This window comes from Vipera ursinii (assembly GCF_947247035.1).
Source record: "Vipera ursinii genome assembly, chromosome: 1".
Taxonomy (NCBI): domain Eukaryota; kingdom Metazoa; phylum Chordata; class Lepidosauria; order Squamata; family Viperidae; genus Vipera; species Vipera ursinii.
The window spans coordinates 104334071-104351831 of record NC_139512.1 but is presented as its reverse complement, the minus strand read 5'-3'; the positions used below and the strand labels follow the sequence as shown (position 1 = coordinate 104351831).

At 41.7% G+C, this 17761-nt stretch overlaps 2 protein-coding genes across 2 annotated transcripts in view; one reads left to right on the top strand and one right to left on the bottom strand.

Moving 5' to 3' along the window:
* Positions 1 to 10046, top strand: part of SLC67A1 (solute carrier family 67 member 1) — a gene marked incomplete at its 5' end in the record, with an annotated part of 72520 nt that extends 62474 nt beyond the window's left edge. The window contains 2 exons of the mRNA XM_083358844.1: positions 5111 to 5231; positions 9704 to 10046. Of these exons, the coding sequence (XP_083214970.1) occupies positions 5111 to 5231; positions 9704 to 9891 (309 nt within the window). The 3' untranslated portion in view covers positions 9892 to 10046. The remainder of the gene's footprint in view (positions 1 to 5110; positions 5232 to 9703) is intronic.
* Positions 10047 to 14197: 4151 nt separating this feature from the next.
* Positions 14198 to 16819, bottom strand: LOC310637557 (pleckstrin homology-like domain family A member 2). The gene is given in 4 exon segments (XM_083358020.1): positions 14198 to 14595; positions 16176 to 16709; positions 16711 to 16737; positions 16739 to 16819. Coding segments are annotated over 3 exon segments (588 nt in total). The 5' UTR covers positions 16805 to 16819; the 3' UTR covers positions 14198 to 14595; positions 16176 to 16214.
* Positions 16820 to 17761: the final 942 nt, after the last annotated feature.

The window sequence follows — 17761 nt, the reverse complement described above, 5'->3', positions numbered from 1 at the left end:
TTTGAAGGGAAAAAAAAACCTCTTGATACAACATGAACTGATCCCCAGGAACATCCACGCCTGGACAAAGTGTGCAGCTGATATAGCTAGCTGATAAAAAAGATTTATATAAGAAAGACATTTAACAAAGATCTCAAGTTACACTTCCCTCATCCACCCCCGTAGAATCACTTCCCCTCCATGGCCTCCGAAATATGCAGGGCTGAAATTAACTGAGGCCAGCTGTGCTGAAGAGGAGCCCTGCAAACATTTAGGTAACAGATGAACAGGAAAAAAATGAGGTGAAATGGAGAGCAGTAAACAAGATGGCCCAAATCTCAAGCTGGGGCCAGACAGAGTTCAGCCTGATAATTTTTCAGAGGAGGCATTTTGGGAATAAATGATGGTCTTAGAGCGGAAGCCACAGCCAAATGATAGAAAAGGTACAGAAAGTTGAGACTCACTACCATTTAATTCTTAGGTGACAGGTGACAGGAAGAATTTTCTACTTGAAAACTTAAATAACTGTTACTAGTTAGAGTAGATCAGAGATAAAGTTGTGCGATTCCTTCAGTGATGCTCCTCACTGACCCAACTAGAATTGTCAATGGTTTCAGAGATACTAGAATCAGGGGTCTTCAAACTTGGCCCTTTTATGACTTGTGGACTTCAACTCCCAGAATTCCTCAGCCAGGCATGCTGGCTGAGGAATTCTGGGAGTTGAAGTCCACAAGTCATAAAAGGGCCAAGTTTGAAGACCCCTGTACTGAATGGCCCTAAGTGTCACATCCCTAGGAACTAGTCTGGCAGAATAACCATGCAAAAGTCTCCTAAACTGAGAATGTTTTAAAATTGTAAGTTTTAGTTAATATTAAAAAGGCACCACTCAAATTTATTTTAGGTGGCACTAGAGAATATGCCATTGTGTGAAATGAAAACATCAAGCATTCTCTTTCAGCTGATATTAGATTTTTCTCACCACCCCAAGATCTTGAACAATGTATTTTGCAAATACAGAGAAAAGGAAGACTGGAGGCAGAGCATTACTTCAGGAAATTTAAAAGATGCATTTATTTACAAAGCATTCTTACAGTGCTGAAGAGAAGACAAGGCAACAGATTGGAGTTGGGCAGACAAAGCAAGAAATTGAGCTTTAAGAGCTAACACATGGAGAGCAGAGGTGCCTGCAGGGTGTGGGCAAAAAAGTCAAGATGGCAACTTCAATGGTGGAATCAAAGCTTCATTTATTTTTAATGTGTATCTCATATGCAACTCAACTTTTTCTAGGATCAAAGACTTTTTGTTCAAATAGTGCAATCAAGAAACTCAGGACACTCTCATTTGTTGGGCCATTGAGTTCAAAGAATTTTTTAAAATAGAGAAAAAATGTCAGGGATGGAAAGCTCATATGAACATTTTGCCAGCAATCCCACAGCTTCTTGGATTCTTAAGAAAAGCCATGGTGACTTTTGTTTTATTCCTCATGATTCTCGATTCCTTATTTCTGTGATCAATCAGCCATATTTTTTGTCATCATTAACATCAGACTTTGCATTATCATGGCAGCAACCTGTTTGATTCCACTCGCCTCTGCTGCACAATGCAAAATGAAAAGATAGCTGGTATAATAGCCATGAGTTATATTTCTGTCTCAGAAAATTCTTACCAGGCATAACTGGAAAGAAATGTAACACAGATTAATTGAAAAGATTTGTTTTTCAAGCTGTATCAAAATTTTGCTGAAAGTTGTCTATGAGCAAGGCAAATAGGAAGGTGTTCTATAACAGGGTTTCTGGGAAAGAAATGATGAACTGAAGATGGCTCCTCCAAGAGTGGAGCCAACAATCATGGAGGAATGAAGATCTAGTGAGTGGACCAGCTCTTTGGGATTTCTCTCCAGAGAAGGAGAGAATTTGGGGTCACCCATAAGTGCTCCAGTTGTTCCTCATGAGGGAACTGCAAGACAGTGGCCTCCAGCAGGTTAGGAACTCTGGGAGATGAGGGACCACCTTCTTTGTCCAAACCATGGTCAGCACCTTTATGGATACTGAGTTTGCATACTTCTTTTTTTAATCACTTTTGGAAATTGCTTATTAACTGCTTTTCAGCTATCAAGAACCTTTGGAAGAAGTTTTACAGTACCAGGTGAATCTTCTTGAATTCTTTGTGAAAGAAACTTTAAATATAAGTTTAAGGGCTTAAAAACGTTTTTTAAAAATAATAATAATAATCAGCAAAAGGGTGATTAGACTGTTAATTTTGGAAAAGTACATACTGACTAGGGGCCCAGATTAATTCAAAATAAGGAGGGAATGCTACTGTGTTAAATTCTTTTTTTAAAAAAGCGTAATATGATGAGATTGAAAATTGGACACTAGCGGGAACCAGAAGGAACTAAAGATTATAATTAAAGGAGAAGAAAGAATTTGACTTACCAGTACAGAACAGAGCACGATACCTCAACACTGGACATATTGAGGGATGTTTGTGAACTATGAACCCAGAAGTTAATTTTAAAAGTATCTGCCATTATAGACAGGTTGTGTTTAAAAGATGTTATGGAAGCGGAACAGGTTTTACTGGATGAGACTGATCTGAAAGTGGTTTAAAAATGACAGGCTACAATGACATGGAAAAAGTTGTTACACAGGATATATGAATGAAACCAGCTGATGTTTTAATACTTAAAAGGGATATACAAACAAAAAGTGCAACCTGGGTAACATCTCTATATTGGATTTACAAAAGTGACTTTTAAGGTTTTGAAGAATTTTGTGAAAAGTGATAAAAATGAAAAGAATGCAAGTTCTAGGAGATTATTTGAAGGGATTAAACTAATAATAAAATAATAAAACTACAGACAAAGGCTCTAGATTTCCATCAACTGCTACTTGATCCTTTCAACTCAGAAAGCCAAGGACTGAATTAATGACTTTCTGAACACAAACTAGGGTGTCTACCACTGAACGTCTCCCCAAACTGAAGAAATCCTAGAAACTCATTCCAAAATCTAGAGCCCATATTTATATGGAATTAAGATTTTAAGCATCTATACTACAGTATTGTGGTACAAAAAAGATTGTCATTGCCGTACTGTACATGCAAAGTGATCTGCATAACTGAGAAACATTTTAGCTCACTGAAGTTCAATTAACCTTCAAGTGAGCAAGCCAAACTGGTTCCCCAAATCCTAAGTTCCATGTATTTGGACAAGCATGATTTAATGTTAATTATCTGTGCTGATATTGCTGTGCATATCATAGTAGGGAAATGTCGTGTTGCAAAGATTAGCCCCAAGACAATTCTGAGAAAGGATCTTGGAATACAACCAAGAAAATACATAAATATACTGCTTCCTTTCTTGAGCTAAAGCCATGTTAGGAGAATATTTTTCTCATATACAGGCTACACTAGTGCAGGCTGATGCAGCAGCAAACTTTGAAGGTAAATGATTGAGTCAGTCATGGAAAATGTGATGTTCAACAGGCCCAACCCATCCTCCCAGGGATCCATAGTGTCCTAATTCACAGGGATTCAGTTATCTTAGAGATGAGTCACTCTATGGATAATTGAAAGTAGAAACTTCCTGGACTGTTAAAAAGTCTCCATTATATATGGCAATCTTCGACTCCTAGGAGACTGGAGAAATGAATATTCTGCTGCAATTTATCCTCTAGGTTAGAAGCTCTTGGCAGGGACCTTCAAGTACTAACAGTTCTTTTCCATTAGGAATAGTCTTAATCTGCTCATCAACTGCCCATTGTGTATTTAAACTAGAAGGATCCTAATTAAATCAGAACAAAGAGTGAGTAGTGGAGTTGATCTGCTGGAAAGAGGGGAAATACAAACATTGGTAATAATCAAGCCAGCATGTTGTAAGGATTACAAGTTTCATCCACAATATGTGACTATCCGAAGAACTGTGTCAGATCAGCTGACACTTCTGCTGAGACTATGTGAAGATAAGAGAGGGAATAATTTTTGTCTATATTGTTATACAATAGTGGAGGCAGGAGATGCTATAGACATTCCCCCATTAAAAATTGGTTTCCCTGCTAACACAAGCAGCCTTCATGTATGAAAATAATTATTAAGTCAGTAGTCATGTGGTGGTCCAATATCGTCTACGATATGTACTGATCCTCAGAACTATCACTCTGGACTTTAAGAAACGAATAATAGTTCCAGCTCTTCTTATTTGCAAGTTGTTGCTGCTAGATGTTGTACCAGTGAATCATTTTGCTCCTCTGATGGTGGTTCAAGAAGGAGAAAAAGTGAATTGTGCCAAATCCAAAAGATGTTAGGCTCTGTCCCAGAGATCCCTGGGGTGAAGAAACAAACATTGAACAGTTCAGCTATATCCTGCCACTAACAAGATTATATAGCTGTGTCCTGTCATAAAAATCTAATAATAACTGCCTAAACAAATATTAACTAAGCTTCTTATAGCATCTGTGGCCATTTGTTCCGGATCATCAGGACCTGATAGGTGTCTCTTTATTTCAGAAGCTGCCTTCTCCTGGGCAATCAGTATTCTGCTCTTTGGAAAACCCGTCACCTACATCCTTCCCAAGTCATTTATGCAGATAGAATGGAACCAAGTACTGCTAGTCCTTGATTTATGGTCACAGTTGGGCCCAACATTTCTGTTGCTAAATGAGACATTTGTTAAGTGAATTTTGCTCCATTTTATGACTTTCCTTGCCACTGTTGTTAAGTGAATCACCGCAGGTGTTAAGTTAGTAACAGAGTTGTTAAGTGAAACTAGCTTCCTCATTGACTTTACTGGCCAGAAGGTTGCAAAAGGGAATTGCATAACCCAGGGGACACTGCAACTGTCATAAATATGAGTCAGTTTCCAAGCGTCTGAATCTTCATCACATGACCACGGGGATGCTGCAATAGTCGTGAGTGTGAAAAATGCTCATGTCACTTTTTCAGTGCCGTTGTAACTTTGAACAGTCACTAAATGAACTGTTGTAAGTCGAGGACTGCCTGTGGTCCCTCTATCCCAATATGTTTTGGGACAAGTAGATTTGAAATCACTTGTGGAACCTGCAAAATTGGTAAGAAGCTCTTCCTGAACATCAGTATCTCGTTTTTGTGACCTGGTACTCTTTTTTTCTCACAGGCCCTGATGACCAATGTATTTCATTATTGCCTCATTGTGCCCCCCATGGTGTTTTCCTTCAGTGTTGTTGGTGTTATTACCGATATCATCCTGACCAAATCAGTCCCTGTTTCCGACACAGGTAAGGCTTTACATTTTTCTGTTTCTGATTGTTTCCTCTTGGATGTGCTTCTTCCAAAGATGTGCACTGGCACATTATGCTCTGCCTAGGACCTTTTTAGAGCTCTGCAGGAAGCAACGTCAAGTTCCAAAGTCTCTGCAGATCTCACATAATTAGATCCAGAAGAAAAGGGTCATCTTACTGGAATTGCATATCTGCCAAGCTGGTAAATACTAGTTAGAATCAAAAGAGCTGAAGTTACAAAAAAATGCCTGTGAGGAAGCCAGTGATGCATAATACTTAATGATCCAGTTGTTAACAAAGAAGTAAAATCTTGCAGCATTTCCTGAGATTAATTTTCTAGTGAATGTTCTTTTTTGGATAGTTCTTTCTGCCTGGACTTTGGATGATGTGTGACCCTAACTGCACTTCAAGACAGATCCCACCCCACTCCACCCCATTACACAGCCAAGCAACTCTCATGCCTCAATGTTCTTTTCTCAACTGATAACTCCAATCAGAAATCCTTCAGAACTCCATTTCCTAGTCATTGAGATTATATGTGGGATGATGGCAGTAATCATGCACACGGGCCACACATGGAGGGCCTAATTCTCAGAGCTTTAGATGTCTTAGAATGATGCTTCCTCTCTCCCTAGCTGATATCTAAAGAGCTACATTCTAGCATTTTAAAATCTCCTAAGCTGTTGCCTAGAAAGCAATATGTGATTTTTATGGGCTGGTCTGAAATAATTTGCTGGTTGATAAGCTGTCCAGAGAAACTAAATAAGAATCTAAACTTAATTATCTAAGTAAATATTGGGAAGGTTCTCACTGAATCAAATTTTAACAAAAACACAGCTGAAATTAAGTTTGATATTGCTAGCCATAGTGTTTATAGACTGGACATTCTCTGCACTCACTCCTTATTGGGTTCTATCCAAAGCTTTTGAAATGAAGGGTGGTGGGGAGGTTGAAAGCAGCAGCTGCAACTGGTCCAGACTGTTTCTCAAAAGAGCTTTTGTAAGGGAGATGGAGCCTGCTCAGCTTGCTTCCTTGGCCCAGAGGCAACCTGAATCACATAAGGAAGCCAGTTCAGCGGCTTATCCTGAGTCTGATTTGCGTAGATGATTATGAGTTGGCAATTGAGAAGGACTGCTTACGTTGGCTTAAAAGCAGCAGAAAACTAGGAACAAGACTTAGGAGCAGAGTATACTAGAAACAGAATTTCAGGACCCAAAGGAATAGACAAAAAGGGTGCCTGTGTGCCTGGCTGCTCATGCAAATTGCAAAAAAAACACACAAAAAACAGTCTGTGCATTTCCAGACCAACCCCCATGTGTTATGGATATATGTGTCAAACCTTTCAGCAGGAGGGGGCTGGGACTTGGGGATATTAGACAGGGAATGACAAGTCACTGGCTAAAATATGTTTGGAATTTTTGCTATATTTAAGTTTGAGGGTTTGAACTGAAGCACAGAAGAGCCTTGAACATAAGCTTTTAGCTAGCATCGTTCCTATCATTTCAGCTCTAAAAATAAATCTTTCAAAGAACTGCTGGCCTTCAAAGAAAGTAAACTAGGGTCAGAGTGTGCCAATGGAGAAAAAATTAAACATTTAGGCTGTCTTTATTAAATCCATACCTAGCAATTACTGCAGTGCAAGTGACTCCCAAGCTAACACAATTATTAAAAAAAAAGCTTCAACACCCATTTTTGGCCAGGGGTGGAGCTGCAAGTTACCTCAGTCACCAGTAGATTTCCTCCTTCACACCCATTGCCATTCCCTTTCAGTGGAAAGCATCCCATTAAATAACTATTCTCTTGATTAAAAAGGTAAAAGGTAAAGGTTCCCCTGCACGTGCGTGCTAGTCGTTTCCGACTCTAGGGGCCGGTGCTCATCTCCGTTTCAAAGCCGAAGAGCCAGCACTTGTCCGAGGACGTCTCCGTGGTCATGTGGCCAGCATGACTAGACGCCAAAGGCGCACGGAACGCTGTTACCTTCCCACCGTAGTGGTCCCTATTTTTCTACTTGCATTTTTACATGCTTTCGAACTGCTAGGTTGGCAGAAGCTGGGACGAGTAACAGGCGCTCACTCTGTTAGGCGGCACTCGGGATTCGACCCGCCAAACTGCCGACCTTCTCTTGATTAGGGGTCTTCAAACCTGGCCCTTTTATGACTTGTGGACTTCAACTCCCAGAATTCCTCAGCTAGGCATGCCGGCTGAGGAATTCTGGGAGTTGAAGTCCAAAGTCATAAAAGGACCAAGTTTGAAGACCCCTATTCTTGATGAACTCTTAGTGTGCAATTATTTTCATTCTCATTTTGCTGTCAAGCAGGTAGTACTCTTCCAGCTAAGAAAATTGCCAGATAATTTAAGAAACATAAATAAGAGAAGTACATCAAATAGATCTTTATATTCAAATCAAGTGAATCTCTTCATAATAATGCATAGCTAATACATAAATCATAGTTTCACCAATCAGGAATGAAGCTACAGTCCAGTCTTCTATATATTTCTCCTTTTCTAACTCTGGATACAAGAAATATGAAACATTTGCTTTTAGTACAGTGAACCATAATTCTGGGTTATGTTCAAGTGAGGGTCACCAGCTATTATAACAAACCAGGAATTACAATTGTAATCACATGGTGATATATCTGTCTGTCTGTCTGTCTGTCTGTCTGTCTGTCTGTCTGTCTGTCTGTCTATCTATCTATCTATCTATCTATCTATCTATCTATCTATCTATCTATCTATCTATCTCTATCATAAGATATCCAGGATTTTAAAATCCCACAAAATTAAAGCAACATTCAGCTGTCTTTGCACATATTAAATCATTACAGAGATCAGTAGAACAAAATTAAATATATATATAAACTTTCAGGGGGGAGGGAGAGAGAAATCTATTGTAATGCTGGTAAAGAAGCAAATGCTGTATTTAAAAACTGACTTTTTATGCATTATTGCAATTGCCCAAGGAATCCAGTAATGTAGAACTTCAACAGCTTATTTATATACTGATTATTGAGCAAGATGTTCATTGCAGCCATGACACCTAAAATAGGGCCAGCATTAGAATTGTCCTATTCACAGAACTCTGTCAAGGAGCCAGTGGAGCAATTAATGTGTTGGGGAAATACCAAAAGAGTCAACTGGTCAAGTTGTCAACCTCAAATGGTTAATTTTAACTAGTGCACAGGATTAACCTAGCTCCACCCAATGAGCTGTGTTGTGGGAACCCAACCTGTTGACCCCTATTGCTTGCCTAGTCATCTGAGAAAAAGAGGTGAAGGGTCAGGGGCTGAGAACCCATTGCCAAGATCTGATGGCACAGAACATACCTCCCAAACACTGATTGGCTGTAATGGCCAAGCTTCACCTCCTGCTCCCTGCCTCATCCTGTGGGAAAGAGCTAGTGATGGCACTATTATTATTATTATGGTGATTTGCAGAGTCAAGCGGATGTTTAAACTGGATTTGGCATCTTTATCCACCTATCAAGTCCTTCTCAAGGACCTGGGTAGGCAGTTGTTGTTTGATGGTATTAAAGGTATCATTGCAGGATGTAAGTTGTTCTAAGTAAAGCTGCCTTTTGCAATTGACTGATGGTGATTTTGCCAATGCCAATGGTACTTAAGTGGTGCTATAGTTATTTTGAAATTGCACCCAGGTACTTTCTTTTGGTACTTTTGGTACTTTCTTTTGCCAGAGTTGTTCCACTTTTATCTGCAGGTTTTTGTATATTGTGATTATTATATAAACAAAAATGAGAAATCACAGCTGTCAGTACTTTAGCTGGTGTCGGCCTTTATACACATCATATTCTTCTCAAGAATCTAGAATGCTGTAATGTATCAGCTTAGTACAGGGGTGTCAAACTGGTGGCCCACGGGCCAGATGCGTCACATGCAGGCCACGCCCACCCCGGCTCCGCAAAGGCAAAAAACTTCGCGATACGTCACAATATGTCACATGACGCAATCGAGTTTGACATCCATGGCCGTGTGTGTGTGTGTGTGTGTGTGTGTGTGTGTGTGTGTAAGGAGTGTGGCCTCTCGTAATTGACAAATGGAAATTTTGTCAGGGTGTATTTTCAGGTGCTGTCTAAGATTTTTGGGTATGGCACCAAAACTGGTATATTTTAAATTTATCAGCCCCCAATTCCAGTGGACTCTGGGTGGTGTACAAAACTAGAACACTCTTTGGGCATGAGGGCTCCTGAGATTCCAGGTAATCCCAGGAGTGTTTGCAAATATTATGTTTCCAAAATGCTTAGTCTGGAAGTGGGCTGGTAGACTAATAAAGGGAGTTGACTGGAAGAGAGGCTGACTAGATCAAGCATATTCTAAGAACAGAGCCCATTTATAATCAGGATGCATGTATTTAACACTTAAGACACTGATCTTTTTAATCCATTGGAGCGAGGGCAGATCTTAAAATAAATTTTGATCTATGCTGTCTGATTATTCCATTGTTTCTCATAGGTGCCATGCTGGGAATCAGTGCTTCAGTTACTCCACTGATCCGGACATTCGGCCCAACAATAGGAGGATTTCTATACAGACAATTTGGGGTTTCCTCCTTTGGCTATTTACAGCTAATCGTGAATGCATCTTTGTTTTTTTATCTCTTGAAGAAGAAGATCCCTCAGAAAGAAGAGAAAGCTCAGTGACTAATTCCATGAATATCGTTGAGATAAAGAACAAAAAAGAGTCATATTTCAAAGCTTATTTTTGGTCATTTAAGTTTTTTAAAATCATGTTTGTTGGGTAGGAATTTCCAAAGATAAGAAAAGTAGTGTTGGACCAGGCAAAAGTCCACTGAAAGTTTAACCCTTAATTTGCTATTGCCAGAGGTGGCTCCAAGGATAGCTTAGAAACCAGCTGAGAGAACAACAGCGTTTTCCTAGACATGTTTTAACATTCTTGGTGTTCAGAGCAAGAAAGACCCCTTGTTCCAGGCAGAAAATCAAGTAGGTTGCCAGGTTGCAACCCCTACATGCGTTTATCACAAGACTACATCATTTTTCTAGGTAAAAATGGCTGTGGCTAGCATTGCCCTCCACCCCAAGACCCTGGAGTTTTCACTTACGTTTTCTGCTACAAATTTTTCCGCCACAGAAAAGCAGCTGTACTGCCTGCTGAGCCCAGTGTCCTGGTTTAATAATGACCTTTCTCCTGGTGAGGCAAGATTACCTGCAAATACTGTATTTTTATAATTTGCCGTTTACAGGCATATAATACCAGAATCACTATTCAAAATGCAAATAGTGGTATACCATTTTGCAGTAAACACAAATGTTTAAAATGTCTGGGGAAATATGTTTTTTTATTAATAACTTTAGAATGCCGTACTTTGGGAAAATGGTAGACCCCCCCATTACTATGATTGTTACAGATTTAAGATTTTTGAATTTTGGCTAGGGAAAATACAAAGGAAAGGTTTACTTGTTCACACAATTGCACTTTCTCATCAAGATAGCAGAACAGATGTAACACAAAGCATGTGACTGGCTATCCTGAAACAAAAACATGAAATCACAGAGCTACATATAAAATGCCTTTTCTCTCCTATCTAGCAAATACTGCTGTATCCTGCAGCATAATCCAGATTTTTGGGTGTCTTTTGTTCCTAGTGATATTGATATATTGTTACATTGTCATAGGAACCCAAATGGTAATTTCTATTGGATAATACTAGAATTAACAATATATGCAGGCATTGTCAGTAACACAAGCTTAAAGCCATGATGATTTCAGTATTAAGTATGTACTCCATGATTAATTGGGTAGAGTACATATCTCACCCAAGTTACAACTAAATGTTCACTAGAGTGAAGCAATCCTCATTTTGAGTTTACTTGTAAGCCATGATTTCCTAAATCATAGTTAGATGAATAAATCTAACTTATGGCCTTATGAGTTGACTTATTACATGATGGCTTAGCAAGTTGTGTGAATTGGCCTGTATGTATACATCTCCTGTTTTCTCTATAAAAACCCCTTTTCATTCTACAACCATCTGCACTGCAGAGATACTGGCCTACTTACATGTTTGAAGTAAGGATGTTAAAAAAATATGTTTAAAGCACTGTCAACCTCAAAAGACTTTGTGAACATAGATGCTATTATTAGAGGCTTTGAATTCACTCCAGGCCTGTCCCCTCCTTGTCTGAATGTTACAAATTAGGTATTCAAATTGCCTCTTTATAACACAACCCGATGCTTCCTCTTGCTTACTAGAGCTAAACTTGGAAGAGTATTTGAAAAGGAAGAAACTGCTTCTGGGCAGATACAATGGCAGCTGGTGGTTACAGGTTGTTTAAGCTTTAGAACTTGAAAAGCACTACTTGAAAAGCAAGACAGCGTGAATTAGAAAGGCCTTCTTGCAACTCTGCTGGCTGTGTGGCTGGTTTAGAAGAGGCAGTTGGCTTCACTCATGCCCCATTCTCCTTCTTGGACCCCACCATCCCTGCCAGGATTACTCAACCTGATTGTGTGGGGAGAGAGGAGGAAACGGAGTTCCTCCAGCTTAAAGCGTTAATGGACTTCAGCCTACCTTCACTTAGCAAGAGGCCTGGAGTGGCTCAGAACTTCAGGGCTGCCATGATAATCATTTATTAATTTATGAATCCAATTTATACGGCCACTGTTAATCCAAGAAACCTTGGATGGCAAGCAAGACAAACCAACCCCCTATCAAAGCTCACTAATAAAAAAAAATCACAAAACCACTAACCACATTCAAAGCCTGAGGAAAGAGCCAGATTTTCACAAACTTCTAAAAGGCTAATGTAAAAGGGGCTGTCCTTATTTCAAGAAGGTGACTGCTCCAGTTAGCAGACACCATAACAGAAAAGCGCATTTCCAGATGACACCTTTTTTGTTGATGGTACCTGGAACATGTCGACTCTGCTTTATCTGGTGGGGCAGGCAGGAAGTAATTTGCCTTGTCATATTTCCCGCAAAGAAAGTTTGGGGCACACCTTCCTCCCACTCCTCCTCACAGTTAATTTTATGATCGACTGCTTCAGGTAATCAAGTACATATCTTTTTTTCTGGAATCTATAGTGCTTTTCTCCTCATACTGGTGTATCATTACTCAATGCCATAGGGCAGGGGTAGGCAACCTTGGCTTTTTTATGACTCATGGACTTCAACTCCCAGAATTCCTGAGCCAGCTGGCTCAGGAATTCAGGGAGTTGAAGTCCATGAGTCATAAAAGAGCCAAGGTTGCCTACCCCTGCCATAGGGAGATTGGTTGCTATATAAATGGTTTGATTTCAAGTGAACCGAGGAAGGAGAGTTAATAATTCAAATTTGGAAGGAAATGAAGTGTATAGAATCACTCAACTAAAGCCATAGTTAATAGAAATTATAACAAAAATGGGAAGGACAAGGTTTTAAGTTTTCACTTCTTTCTTGAAAATGTATGCTGGAAAATATTGTGCTTCTCTTACAACTCTAGGTGATGAGCACACAATCCTTAGTTCAAAATACCTGTCCATTGTACATGCTTCTGATATGTAATTTGGAACTTTTTTTCAAGTGAAGTGAATCTAACTGCAAGGCATTACCTATATAATGCATGTTTATGTTATACGCTGGACTAGGTAGTCTAAAAATATTAGGAAGAAATAATGAATTGATTTTTCTGGCACAGATAGTCTTCTGACCTTTTTAAACAATATAGTCCTAGAAACATTTTTGAGAGAGTAAACAGTGAATCAATCTGTTTACCACGGTTTTGGATTAGTAAATTTGTATTGAGATACATAATGTCCATACTACTTAAATATTTATTATATTTCTGGCCAGGATATGCCTTCTTATTTATTTATTTATTTATTTATTTATTTATTTATTTATTTATTTATTTATATTTATATACCGCCCTTTCCCGAAGGACTCAGGGCGGTTTACAGGATATTTAAAAGAAAATCAATACAAAAGCTAAAAACAATTTAAAAAGATTACATCATTCCCTGAGAAAAAATAAAAACCCGTTAAAGTTAAAAAAATTCTCAGCCTGGGCCAGAGAGCTCGAATAGCCAGGTCTTCAGGTCCCGGCGGAATGAACAGAGGTCAGGGGCACTCCTAAGCTCTGCAGGCAGCTGGTTCCAAAGGGCAGGCGTGCCCACTGAGAAGGCCCTCCCCCTGGGTGTTACCCGCTGGCAATCTTTAACTGGCGGCACCCTGAGAAGACCCTCCCTGTGGGAGCGCGCTGGACGAAGGGAGCTTGATGCTGGCAGCAGGTGTTCCCTCAGATATCCCAGATCCTCGCCATTTAGGGCTTTATAGGTCATCACCAGAACCTTGAATCTCACCTGAAGGGCAACCGGAAGCCAATGCAGCTCGCGGAGTAGAGGTGTTACATGGGAGTATCGGGAAACCCCCATCACAACTCGCGCGGCCGCATTCTGCACCAGCTGAAGCCTCCGGGTGGTCCTCAAGGGCAGCCCCATGTAGAGAGCATTGCAGTAGTCTAAACGGGAGGTCACGAGCACATGAGTGACTGTGCGTAGGGCATCTTGGTCCAGATAGGGTTGCAACTGGTGCACCAGGCGAACCTGGGCAAAAGCCCCCCTGGTCACGGCTCCTATGTGATCTTCAAAATTGAGCCGTGAACCCAGGAGGACGCCCAAGTTGCGAGCCCTATCAACGGGGGGTAACACCTCACCCCCCCATCGTTAGAGATGGAATAATCTGGTTGACCCGAGATGCCGGTATGCACAGCCACTCAGTCTTGGCAGGATTGAGACGAAGCCTGTTTCTCCCCATCCAGACCCGGACCGCTTCCAGGCAACGGGACATCACGGCGAGGGCATATACAGATTGTATCTTATAATTTATATAAACAAATTGGCTAATCACTTGTACTTTTTTTGGTAGGCTCTCAGTGAAGTACAGGTAGAACACAGGTTTTCACTTCTAATAAAGGAAGCACTACACAACAGAAATACAGTAAAAAAAGCCATTTTATTTGGAATGGACATATTTAAATGCTAAAAGCAATTTAAGACAAAAGTTTATCAAAATAAATACAAATATAGATATTACAAATAATTTAAATGGTTTCACACCTGCAGGTGCTACATGTTCTTTGCATCTCATAAATAGGAAAAAATAATAATGCAAAGTTGGGTGTATTGGAAGTACAACCTTACTCTTTGCCTTAAGTCTTTTTCTTTCTTTCTTTTTTAAAAAAAGTTCTTTGGTTTATAAATGCCTCTAAGGAGAAGCTTGGACTCTTTGCTTAGCCATCTGATCACACCTGGAAAAATCTAGGTATTACAGCGTCCTTCTTTGTTTTCCTTCATTGGTATCCCGTCCTGGTTCAGTCCAAGACAAATGTATTTATTATCCAGATGTATAATCTATTGAAAAAAGAAAAGAAAATGGTTAGGGTTACAAGAAAAGCAAAAAAGTGGGTTACCTCTCCCCCTTTTTTAATCTAAAGTCTGAATAGGGTTTACTAATACAGTGACTGATGACAAGCACAAGCAATATATTGCACTGGACTTTAAAGTATTTAGAAATTCATTTTCACTCAAGAATGAATTCACCAGTTGCACTGCAACTCTACTCCAAATTATGAATAGGATCAGATCCTAAAGGTCTGCATTTGAAAACCAAGCAGTGCGACATCACGCAATACATATTCATTCATAGTCAGCATTACTGAGCTCCCAAAAACTTACTTCTAGGTAAGTAGTATGCCGAACCCATACACACTTCCTTAGTAGCGACCAATACTGTGTTTGGGCTTAACAGCTTTCATGGAACCCCACAGAAATTAAAGCTGCTTGCTACAATCGTGCTGAACTTTCCAGTAAATAAATGGAAAGTAACTTATTGAAATTATTTCAATTCTCCCAATGACTGGGCATAATTGTGCAAAAATCTAGCACTATGCAGAAAGTTTGTACAAAGATGAATATATATGTCTCCTCTTGCATTTTTAAGGTAAACCTTAGAAAGATAAAAATGTGGGAATATTTGCTACTTGAAAGGCACAGACTGAGTTCATGAAAAAGACCATTTTGCCTCTACATTCAGTTCTGCATTTAAGGCAGTATTCAGCAGAGTAATTCTGGGAAGGCCAGTATCTCCTGGCTTCAGGTCTTTACTCAGAAATTGCCTCAGTAAACCAAGCAGAGCAAGCCTCTGAGAAGCACAGAGACTGAGGTATTTCTTCCCTACTCCTTCAGTGACTAGAGGACTAGTTCTGGAGGGGGGGGGGAAACAAGCAGCTTCTTTTGACAGAAATTCTGCACCACAGCAGATTTCAAACTGTTCTTCCTCTGCAGCTGCCTCCGGTTCCTGTCACTTGAATCCCAGATATGCTGCAGTCTCTATTCCAATGAATGAACTCTTTTGAGGCAGGCTGGTTTCTAGCTAGGCACGCGTGCAGAATTACCCTTTGTGTCTCATGTCTTGAGTATAGCTATAGTTAGTCAATTCGCTACCATTGATTTAAATCTCCCCTCTTTGCTCACATTTTCCTTTCTATTTGTTATAAAACAATACAGCTGTCAAAAGTCTGGACCAGGGGTCTTCAAACTTGGCCCTTTTATGACTTGTGGACTTCAACTCCCAGAATTCCTCAGCCAGACACACTGGCTGAGGAATTCTGGGAGTTGAAATCCACAAGTCATAAAAGGGCCAAGTTTGAAGACCCCTGCTCTGGACTAAGCACCAAGGCCAATGCAGGGCAAACTTCCACAGTCCTTAAATACAGAATAGGCGCGGGGGGGGGGGGCTAGCAGAGAGCGAAAGAGCACAGCTTTCTCAAAGTTCAAAGAGAATAGGAATTGCTAACTTTGTTTAATCAGTTGTTGGAGAAGCTTCACTTCAACATTCTCAGTTGAGGAACGAAGAGAAAGAAAGAAGTTGTGAGCGAGGATCAGAAGCGCAACCTACACTACTAGAGGTCAAAACAGCGGCGATCGTTCACCTCGGCTAGGCTGGCCGCGGGACCGGCCGGGCGCGGGGCTCAGGGCGCCCGAGCCAAGCGCCGGTCGCGACTGCCCGCCGCCGCCCGCTCGACGGCCTCCTGCCGGCTCTTGAAGTCCTGGATGGCGCGCTTGTTCTGGAAGTCGATCAGCGCCATGGTGATGGAGGCGTTCCAGCAGCTCTCGCCCGGGCACCGAAAGTCGATCTCCTTGCGGTCCGTGGTGACGATGGTGAAGTAGACGTACTTGCCGGTGCGCTCCACGCAGTCCACCTTCTGGATGGAGCCGAAGCGCAGCTCCTTGGCGCGGGCCTTGCCGCTGCTACCGCCGCCGCCCTCGGGCGAGAAGAGGCTCAGGCTCTCCTTGCTCAGCACCACCTGCTTCTTCTTCCACAGCTGGAAGAGGCTGTCGCTGCGCTTCTCCAGCTCGCCCTCGCGGATCACCTCCGACGCCGGCCCGCCCGACGGCCCTTTCATTCTGCCCGCGCCCGCCGCCCGCTCCCGGCCCGCTCCCGGCGCTCCTGCCGCCGCCGCCGCCGCGCAACGCGAGAACGACGCCGGCTCTTGCAGTGCCTGGGCGCCGCCGCTGCCGCTCGTGCCGCTTTGCGGGCGAAGAGCCGGATGGGCGCCATTTATGGCGGTTGAGCCTGCCCAGGCCCCTCCCCGTGCTTACCGCCTCCGCCTTTCAGGGCGAGACCAGATCGAGCCGGCTGGATGCTGGTGGGTTTTCTTCCTGCCGCCCCCTCGCCTGTCAAGCCACGAACAACAAAGCCCATCCCGCCTCCCCCCTCAGCCGCGCCGCCTTCAGACTGCGTGAAAGTGGGGCGCGGCTGGGTCGGTCTCCGGCGGCGGCTTTTCGGCTTCCTGCCGCTCCCTTCTCGGCAGCGAAGTTTCTGAAGCATCCCCCCGCTCGCTTTCGGGTTGCCCACCCCATTAAAGGAAGTTTTGCGGCGGTTTGCCTTCTGCCGGTCTTGCCCTTCCCGAAACTCCCAAGCAGTTTTTTTTGGTCGCGGCTTCCTTACAGCTCTGAGTTATTTAAATAAATAAAAAAAGCCTTTGGGATTTGGGCCCCCAATGTCTGGCGTTCATTATTCTCGTTAAATATCATTATTAGGTCCTCATATGAAGCACTGATAAAAAATTATGTGGCAGAGATGCCAAAATTCAGAACACGATTTTTCCCCCCACAGAACTGTGGACCTGGCGGGAACTCGAAACTACAGGTACTTCTCAACTTAAGGACCACAACTGAGCCCAAATTTTTTTGTTGCCAAGTGAGACATTTGTTAAGTGAATTTTGCCCCATTTTACGACCTTTCTTGCCACAATTGTTAAGTGAATCAGTGCAGTCATTAACATGGTTGTTAAGTGAATCTGGCTTTCCCATTGACTTGTCAGAAGGACATCGAAGGCGATCGATCACATGATCCCTGAACACTGAGTCGGTTGCCAAGTGTCTGAATTTTGATTATGTGACCATGGGGATGCTGCAATGGTTGTTAGTGTGAAAAACAGCCAGAAGTCATTTTTTTCAGTGCCGTAACTTCAAATGGTCACTAAATGAACTGTTGTAAGTCAAGGACTACCTG